The sequence below is a fragment of the Propithecus coquereli genome, unplaced genomic scaffold (assembly GCF_000956105.1).
Source record: "Propithecus coquereli isolate 6110/MARCELLA unplaced genomic scaffold, Pcoq_1.0 Scaffold427, whole genome shotgun sequence".
Taxonomy (NCBI): Eukaryota; Metazoa; Chordata; class Mammalia; order Primates; family Indriidae; genus Propithecus; species Propithecus coquereli.
The window spans coordinates 847315-857460 of record NW_012150030.1 but is presented as its reverse complement, the minus strand read 5'-3'; the positions used below and the strand labels follow the sequence as shown (position 1 = coordinate 857460).

At 38.9% G+C, this 10146-nt stretch overlaps 1 protein-coding gene across 1 annotated transcript in view; it reads right to left on the bottom strand.

The window, feature by feature from the left end:
* IL23R (interleukin 23 receptor) overlaps positions 1-10146 on the bottom strand; it is a 61524-nt gene that overhangs the window by 47980 nt on the left and 3398 nt on the right. Inside the window, exons 2-3 of the mRNA XM_012653758.1 lie at positions 10059-10142; positions 2769-2892 (exon numbers count right to left, since the gene is read on the bottom strand). Coding sequence (XP_012509212.1) covers positions 2769-2892; positions 10059-10142 — 208 coding nt within the window. The remainder of the gene's footprint in view (positions 1-2768; positions 2893-10058; positions 10143-10146) is intronic.

Genomic DNA, 10146 nt, shown 5'->3' with positions numbered 1-10146 from the left:
GCTCTTGCTCAGGCTGGTCTTGAACTCCTGACCTCAAGCTATCCTCCCACCTCAGCCTCCCAGAGTGCTAGGATTACAGGCGTAAGCCACCACACCCAGCGTAAATTCTGTTTTTTATAAATTACCCAGTCTAAGGTATTTTGTTATAACAACTCAAATTAACTAAGACATACTTTTTTGTTGTTGTTTTTTGTTTTCTCTGTAGGCAATGAAAGATAATTAAAATTTTTTTTTCGTTGTGGCAGGGTCTCACTATGTTGCCCAGTCTGGTCTCAAACTCCTTGGCTCAAGCGATCCTCCCCCCATGACCTTCCAAAGTGCTGGGATTACAGGCGTGAGCCACCATGCTTAGCCTGTTCTTATTTTTAAGCATTTCCTGTATGCAAGTCATTTCCTATAATTTGCTTTTTTATCAGTTTTATGGTGTTAATCATCCTCATTTCACAGGAGGCTGTGGTTAAGCAAGGTTAAATAACTTTTCCAGGATCACACATCTAGCAGCTACAGCAGATGTTGGATGCTGGTACTAAACTCCGTTTACAATGCCCTTCTAGGTTCCCATCCCGATAGAGTAGACCTGTGACAACGTTCTGGCCAATGCAATGTAGATGGAAGTCCAGGGGAGGATGTCCCTTGCCCTTTACCACTTTTTCTGCCTGGAATTTTGGATGACAAGCCTGGGGATACAGCATCTGAATATTATGGCAGACTCACTAAAGAATGCAGAGCAGAAAAATGGAAAGAGCCTAGGTCCATGCAGTACTATTGAATTATCATGCCAGCCCTGTACTACATACCAGTGGGATCTGATATAAATAAGGTCATGTCCATTAAGTCATTGAACTTGGGTGTTCTGATATTTGCATCATAAAAGATACCTGACTGATAAGTTTCAGACCTGAAAATCAAATGCAAACCTCTAACGCCCATGCACTTTCCAATGGATATTTCTGAAAGCATTCTCTTTAGTAAATCTATTCCTAGTATGTTAGGAGTGACTTTTTGAGTAGTAAAAACAATCTCAGTACTCAAAACTACTATAAGTATTCCTTACTTGATAAATAGATATGTCCCTCAAAAGCCATATATAAAGAATTTAAACATGTATAATTTTGAATGCGTTCAAGGATTTTAAAAGAAATACATAATAGTCATAAAATATTTGAAAAATGTTTTTATGATAGTAAATAGAAAATTAGGTGGTGGTTGGCAAGTTTTAAATTTTGTCTAAGAAATATATTTTCTGGGTTGGGTAGGGCAGCTCGCATTTGTAATCCCAGCACTTTGGGAGGCTGAGGCAGGAGGATCGCTTGAGGCCAGGAGTTCAAGACCAGCCTGGGCAACACAGTGAGACCCAGTAACTACAAAATACAAGAAAATTAGCTGGGTGTGGTGGCACATGCCTGTGGTCATAACTGCTTGGGAGGCTGAGCCAGGAAGATTGCTTGAGCCCAGGAGTTTGAAGTTGCACTAAGCTATGATCATGCCACTGAACTCCATCCTGGGCAACAGAGTGAGACCCTGTCTCCAAAAAATAAAAATAAAAATGGGAAAAATAATTGTATGTATCTGTCTTTGTTTGAACTGCTATAACAAAATACCTTGGACCAGGTAATTTACAAACAACAGAAATTTATTGGTCACAGTTCTGGAGGCTAGGAAGTCCAAGATCAAAGCACTAGCCCATTTGGTGTCTGATGAGGCTCTTCTTCACAGATGGCATCTTCTTGTGTACTCACATGGCAGATGGGCAAACAAGCTCCCTGAAGCCTCTCTTACAAGGGCACCAGTTCAACTCATGAGAACTCCATCCTCATGACCTAATCACCCCAAGGGCCCCACTTCTTAATACTATTGCGTCAGGGGTTAGGTTTCAACATATGTATTTCAGAGGGACACGAGCATTCAGACTGTGGCAGTTCTCACAAGGTCGTATAGAGGATTAAAGGAGGTAGCAGTTATAAGGCTCTTGGCTCAGTGCTTGGCAAACAGTAAGGGTTCAATAAGTGCTTTAAAAAAACTAAAGTAGTTTATGAAATTTTTGAGAATTTCTAACAGAAAAAAGTGTACTTCAAATACACTACAGAAGGAATTACTTTTTAAGAAACTAAACAAAATAAGAAACATGAATAGGGTGACCAACTAGTCCCAGTTTGCCCACAACTTTCCAGGTTTTAAAACTGAAAAGTCCTGTATCCCAGGAATCTCTTACTATCAGGCAACCAAGGAAAGCTGATTAGCCTATACGACACTAAATTTAAGATTTGAGTATCATATTAACAATTAATAGCTTCCCTGAATTTAGTGCTGACTATGGACCTGACACAGTGATATACACTTCAAAAGTCAAATTCCAGTTAGTGAATTAGAACAGCCTGTGCGTGTGGGTCTATTTCCATTTTAAAGTTACAGAAACAGCAATGTGGAGAGATTGAGGAAGTTATCTAAACCCTGGAAGGGAAATAGAGCTGGGATTTAAGCAACGGTTTATAACTGTGCTGTGCTATACCACATTAGGCCCCTGCTACCAGTTACCCACCAATGAATAAAAAGGACAGAAAGATCACAGAACACATTGCCCCATAGAGTGAAAATATGAATGGCCCAAAAAGGCCATTGGTATTTCACTGATCATAATTAGGAAGCTGGGGATGATCTGGGTACCTGTTTAATGTTCAAGGCTGATTTCTTGGATCTGTGCTGGAGGGAGAACTCTGGCGGAACTGGAGTGGAATTACTTATGCGAAACCACTGAGGAAGGAACCTACCTCTTCACATGCACCACGTACTTTGTGTCTATGTAGGTGAGCTTCCCAGGATTCCAGGTGCAAGTCATGTTGCCTGAATATTCATAGATGACACAGATTACTTCATCAGGAACGTCTGGTGGATCTGCAACAAAACATACCACTTAGGAGCTGCCATGGGAAACACGAAGTTCTCATAAAGTAGTTAGTTGATAAGCTGTCAATTTTATTTGGCAAATCAGGCCAATCGGCATTCAGCACCTCATTCTCTCTCTTCTACCTCACCTTGCAACCCACTTTGCCATCAGTCACTGCTCTGCTCCTTCATATACTTGACTATATTCTCCACTTCTTTGGATATATTGACATGGTCAAGTTCCTCCCACCCAAAAAAAAAACTCATCGCAAATTCTATCTCTCCTCAGCTACCACTGTATCTTTCCCTTTGTCTTAACAGCTAAAAATTTAAAAAGAGGCCGTTATTCTTCATCTCCCATTTCCTCCTGAACCCCAGACAATCAGGATTCAGCCTCCACAATTCCACCAAATCCACTGTTGCTACTGTCATTAATGACTGCATTCAGCAAACCCCATGATCTCTTATCAGTTGTCATTGAGCTTGACCGTGGCAGCATTTGGTATTGTGCTCACTCCCTCCTTGAAACCTCTCTGTTTTTGGCTCTTGTAAAAGGGTTCTTCACAGTTTTCTTCTGCTACTCTGGTAGGCTATCTTCTCCTCTGGCATGGATTCCACTGCTCATTTTAAAAGTTTGGTGTTTGTACATCAATGGAATATTATTCAGTCTTAAAAAAGGAAGGAAATTTTGACGCACATCACAACATGCAAACTTGAAGACATCATACTAAGTGAAGTAAGCCATACACAAAAGCACAAATACCGTAGGATTCCACTTGAACAAGGTATCTAGCTAGAAAAGTCGAACTCGTAGAAACAGAAAGTAGAATGGGAGTTTCCAGGGGCTGGGAGGAGGGCGGATGGGGCGTCACTGTTTAATGGGTACAGAGTTTCAGCCGGCAATAGGAGGCTTCAGGAGCTGCGTGGTGGTGATGGGAAAGTACTTAATGCCGCTGAACTGTACACTTAAGCATGGTAAAAAATGGTACATTTTATGTTATGTATATTTTACCAAAACAACAACAAGATTTTTTTTCAAGTTTGGTATCCACAGAATTCTACTTCAAGGCTCTCTCCCACTGCCCTGCCCCGCCCCACCCCACCCGCACCCAGCTCTTTCTCTGGGTGGCCATATTATGGAGAACATTCTTAACTTTTCTTCTGCCAGCATCTTTCCACTTTGAGAACTGACACCCCCCCAGTCCCTCACCCCAACCCGATCCGCACCCTACCCCTGCCACAAGGGCTGTCAACTACTAGGCTCTCCACAGAAGTGTGCCCTTGACCTAGGCTGACTAATCAGAGAATTTCCCTCCAGCAATGAGCACACGAATCAAGATGAACCAATTAGAATTCTCCCAGGGATCTGTTCTGGAGCCATTGCAAAGGAGGTGCGTTCTTCCCCCTGAAACTGCTCTCTCTGAGTAGCATGTGAACTGTGAATTGCTGGTGACCGTCTTGCTGTCATAATGAAACTGTTTTTTGACAGTCTATTTAAGAATGAAGCCAGTACAGAGGAAAACAAAACCCAAGAGACGGGAAAAGATGAAAGAGTTCGGATGACACCGAGTCTTTGGGGCCTCTGAAGCCTATGAAACCCCAGCAACCAGAGCACGGCATTTGAGATTTTCGGTTATATCATTCAATAATGAATAACCAAGATCAAGATTTTAAACAAGAAGTATGGAAATATTGAGTGTTTACCATATATTCACTTTTCAGATGTTGCTCTCTCAGCTTATACCTATATGTGAAATACTACCTGAGATTTTTTTTTTTAATTTTTATTTTTTGCACGTCAGACAGGTAATGTGCCGACGCCATAAAAAGGTTTGAGGGAGGAACATATCACACATGTGTGTGAACACACAGTCATCACTCTTGTGAACTACAAAAGGGTCTGTCTGCGATACTTGACTACTCAGAGAAAGACAAGGCAAATGGAAGAATCTGGGCTCATAGAGAATAAAAATACAGACATTTATTATGCACTCGAAGTTACACCCAAAGATTTATCTTAAATACAAATATGTTCTTTCATTTGACCTGCAAATCATCCACCAAGAATATTGTTTGTAAAATAATAAACAAATAAAAATTTAAAAATATTAAAAATTTTTATCATTTTATCATTGCAAATCAAAATGATAATAGATATTTAAGCCTATCAAATTAGCAAGGATTTGGAAAAATGGTAATATGTAATGTGGGAATGGACTCCTGGAAATCCTCTAACATTCTTCTAGTGCAAGTACAAATTGGTACAACCTTTATGGAGAGCACTTTACATGCCACAGTCTATAAAAGAAGTAATATCTTGCAACCCAGCAACTTTACATCTATGAATGTACCCTTAATGAAATGTTAATAGGTAAATATAAAAATATTTGGCTAAAAGGATGTGCTCTTAAAATATTGTTCCTAATAATGAAAAAAATTGTAAGCAACCTCAATACCCCAAAATAAGATTAAATAAACTATAATATACTTCTAAAATATACCCAAAAGCAATGTTGTAGAAGATAATTGAAGCACCTGACTTTTGGAAGGCATTAAAGGTGTATTTAATTAATTTAATTAATTAGGTAATGATCATATAATAAAGTGAAAAAAGCAAGAGTTTGGTGTAGTGGTTTCATGAGAGAGAGATTGACAAAGAGAGAATGAAACTTGAAAAACATATTCCAAATTATTAAAGATGGATTATGTTAGTGGTAAAATTATGGGATTATGGGGATGATGGGTATTTCTTTTCTAGCTGGTCTAAATTTTGAAAATTTTCTATATTGAATGTGATTTGATTTCATAATTAAAAAATTATTTCCAAACAATGAGAACACACTAAAGTATTTTAAAACATTTTGGTAACTTGCAACATTGAGTTACTATGGGGAGAAACTTGGCTCCAAACAGTGTAGAAGAAATCTTTGTTTTAATTGAGCCTTAAAGAAGGTCGGTGTGTAAACATAAATTTAAATCACTTTGGAGATTGAGTTGTGGTTTCTCATTGATTACAATGAGATAGATCTCAATGAGTTAGAGTTCATTCCCAGGTTATTCAATATCTAGGAATAAAACCCTGCAATATAACTAGATACTAGAGAATACCCTGAAATATACAAGGAGGAGGCTTAAATTTTTGTTCTTTCCTACCATTCCCACTCTCCGCCCTCACTATTGGGATACTCACTAATCACAGGCCAGGGTTCTTGTTAATTCAGAGTCTAGCCAAGGATCATTTTCTAGTGAGAGCTTCTTGAAGGAGTCTGTAATTCCCCCTTCTTTGCATTTCTAGCATTTAACACATTTTTGGTGCATAGTAACTACCCAATGAAGTTTATTCCATTGGCTTGGAATTGATTGGCTTGATTGATAAGCTGATTATGAGAAGGAACAAAATGAAGAGAGGCACAAAGCTTCTGTCAAAGATCTCTGCAATTTCTTACCCAAGCAGGGCACAGGCCAACCTAATTGTGCGGTAATGACACTTAATAGCAATGTTAAAGACAATTTACAGGGTCTTTTATTGAATAACAAATCCGTTTTCACCACTATAAGTCAAAGTCAAAGAAGGTTAAAATTCAAGCCCAAGATGTTTAAAATTTTAAACAAATGATTAAGTTGAAACATGACTGTGTACAGCTTATTTTAATATCTTAATAAAGATATCTTGTAGTGTTTTATCCCATGATTGCTGTGGCCCTGTTAGAACAAATTTTTCATAATATGTGTGCATTTAATCACAGATTAAAATCTAAGAAGTGTCTAGGATTGTGGCTAAAATGGAAATTGTGATAATACAGTTTATATTTCAGAAATTACACATTAAAGCACAGAACCTTTTAAGTATATTTGGATATCTTTTCAGGGAAAGCAATGAGTCATTTATCTTCTGTCTTTTATGATTTGTCTCCAATCTAAAAAAATACATATAATCATTTTGTTCGAAACAGTGATGATAAGTTGACATAGTAAAGCTCACCGTACACATATCCTGTGATCAAAGTGGTCCAGTGAAAGCAATGTGATTTCTAGAATGCCACAATAACCTCAAAAACCTTTTTTTGACCTACTTAAGTAGGAAGTTTTGTTTGCTAAGAATGCAGAGCCAAGAAGACATTCAACTTGAATTCAGGGGTTTGAGTAAACTCTTACCTGGCAGTTACATTTTCATGCTCATAACCAGAGGGCTATGTAAGGAGTTACAACTCACAGGTTAAATAAATGGAAAGACTCATGTTCTTTCTAAGCAAACATGAGCAGAGAATTTAAGTGTTTCTATTAGGTTGTCCTAAAAGGGGAGCCAAGTCCATTCTCGTACCTTAAACTTTGCCTGGTGTTGGGTTTGGGGGCAGAGGCCCCTCAGCCAACACTGGGAGGACACACTGGGCAGTAATCAGTTACACATACTGCAACACAGGGAAGGAGGTATTAAATTAAATTTGTAGGAGGCGATTGTATTGGACTGAGCTCCTGTAGAAGGCCCCAACAGACCAACCCAAAATGAAGTCACTCCTGCTAAGTGATATAACTGAACCGAAATCTTAGGGAAGCAGGTAAAACCCCAAACACACAAGTGTTTGCTGAAAAGAGAAGTGAAAGGGGCGGCCTTGCAAAAATAACAGGAAAATACCTAATCCTACAGTTTCCCCAGTAACAGTTAAAGATCAATCCTATGATTTCTCTCTAACAGTCGCCCTGCAGGAGTTGTGTTTTGCACAACTTCTGAAAAGAGCTGAATGAATGGAAAAGAGATGTAAATCTCTCTCTTTCAAAGTTGTTTTTTGAGAATCTGATTTTCACAGCCTAAAGAGTCTCGAGCAATCAGCAGGATGTGAGCTCCAAGCCTCCACCATATCCTGAGGACAGAGTCACATCTCCTGTGATAATCCGTTCTCCAAGGAAAGGCAGGAAACCAAGTCTTGGGCTTTGACATCCTGCTGCCGCTTTTGTTATCAACTGACAACAATCACTATTCTTTTCTTTCTCTTCATTTCCCTTAAAATCGGCGAATGGTTTGGCCTCAATGCTGGCTCCCCCTTCTCTTTCTTTGGGATTGCACGCCACTTCCCTGCTCTTCCCATCCCACCTTCACTCTCTCAGTCTCTCTATCCTTCTAAGAAAATAAAATAAACTTTTTTCCTTTGAGATATCTTAATTTCTGCATGAGAAATCTTTCTCCACCTGCACTGTGAGCACCTACTAGGCTTTCCACCCTAACGAGAAGATTCACAGCAACTAATCAGAAAGGGCCCAGTTATACCTGGGCTGGCATGATAAGGAAATCCCCCTGCTTTAATTCCTACAAGAAAAATAATCTGTAGTAACCTGATGTTAACCAGTCTTATTATTACTATTATTATTCTGTTTCTTTGTTCCCACCTTACAAAAACCAACTGTTCTGTCAGGTCCAGTGGAGCACCTATTTTACAGAAAGAGATGCTATCCAATTCATGAATCACAAATAAAAGCCAATTAGATCTAAAAACTGACTTGGTTGAAATTTTATCATTCAACAGAGGCAATATTTATTTTACTCTCTTTTTTCCTCTGGCTTACATTAACAACTAACCTTTTCCCATAACTGTGGAAGTTGCTTATTTGCCCTGTGAAGAAACTGTATATTGTCTCTACCCCTACTCCCAGCCCCAAAGGATAAATAGTAAAGCATTTAAGCATCAAGTGTTGGTTATGTTTCCTGAGGATGTGGACAAGCTAAGGAGATTAAGTACATCAGATAAGATGTCTGCCTGGGGTTTAGCTTTCACAATTTAGGGCAAGTTTAAGGCATTAGTTTAAGGCAACTTTATACTTTGACACCAAAACTTACCTACTTTCCTTGCTCAACTCACCTCTACCATTTCCTATAGTTCTTCTGTCTTTTAAAAAATATCCAAGATCAGCTGCCCAGAGTTAAGTAGGGCAATGGCCTCATTATAGAGCAAGGAAACCTCTTGCTTTTCAGGCAGCCACTATAGGGTCAGGTGGTAGTGGTGACATTGGCCTGGCTCCAGCTAAGGTCTGGAGGTGAGGAAGAGGCAAGAACTCAGATTTGATTCTCAAAAGTATGGAAGAAGGGAGCATGGCAAAGACCCAAATCCCTTTAATTTTCACTGAAAATGGGCCTAGGTGCCACAGAGAATGAATCTCCAGGTTAAAACAGTGCTGAACTTATTGGTCGCCCCTTCATAACAGTAGAACCAAGAACTGCCAAGAATTCAGTATATCATTATACAAGTCAGCTCATATTACTGTAGTAACTTAAACACCTTCAGAATACTATGAATAGAAATTAAATTTAGCATATATTTTTAAGATTAACTTACCTATTTTCCTTATTGATTATAGTAACAAACATAGTGACTCACAACTGGAATTGTGGGATTGGGAAAAGGGGAATGTATCAGAATCTCCCCACGTTTTACCAAAAGGATGCATTTTTAAGGATTTACACATTGGTGTTGTACTTTAAACTTTATCATATGCTTTCAAATAAATTATTGAAATTCAGGGCTTAATGTAGCCTGTATAATTAGCCTCATCTTACAGGCAAGGCATTGAGGCTTAGATTGGTCAGGCAACTTGCCCAAAAGTCGTAAAGCTAGAAGCACAGTGGGAACACAAAGCTAGTTTTGCCACTTTCCCTAAATCTTGACCTCAAAATTTCTCAATGGGATCATCTTCAAGGTTGATGATATTAGTTTGGAAAACAAACAAATAAAAGGCATAAGTGAGAAAATGATGAAAAGAGCAACATTTAAAGTCTGAGGATGCTGGCCCTCACATACTCAGTGTTTGGCCAGGTAGTAGTGAAAATTTGTTTTTTGAATGCATTGGCAACGTTTTAAAATTTGGAGAGTTCACATTAACAATTCATTTTTCTGTCTTCCTTTGAAAAGGCAAAAGATCTAGGAATACTGGGCCCCCAAGAATGCTGGATTTGGGACTAGCAGATCATCTATGAGCTTTCTTCTCTGCACAGGCCTCAGCAGCCTCCTTAATTCATGAAGTTCACCAACCTGGCCCTGGAGACGTTTGAGTTTGCATTTCCCTTATTAAACCAATCTAAGAAGTGAACTATATCGATTTACCTCTATTTTTAGACAGGACAGGTAATTACTAGTTAATTGTTAGACTAGCTTTTGTTTGCACTTTGAATGTGCCCCAACACTTACATCCGGAAGAAATGTCTTTTCCACATATCAGTGTCTCTTGAAAATGTCCAGGACAGTCAGCGGTACAGTACATAGAGGCCTGTGGTTC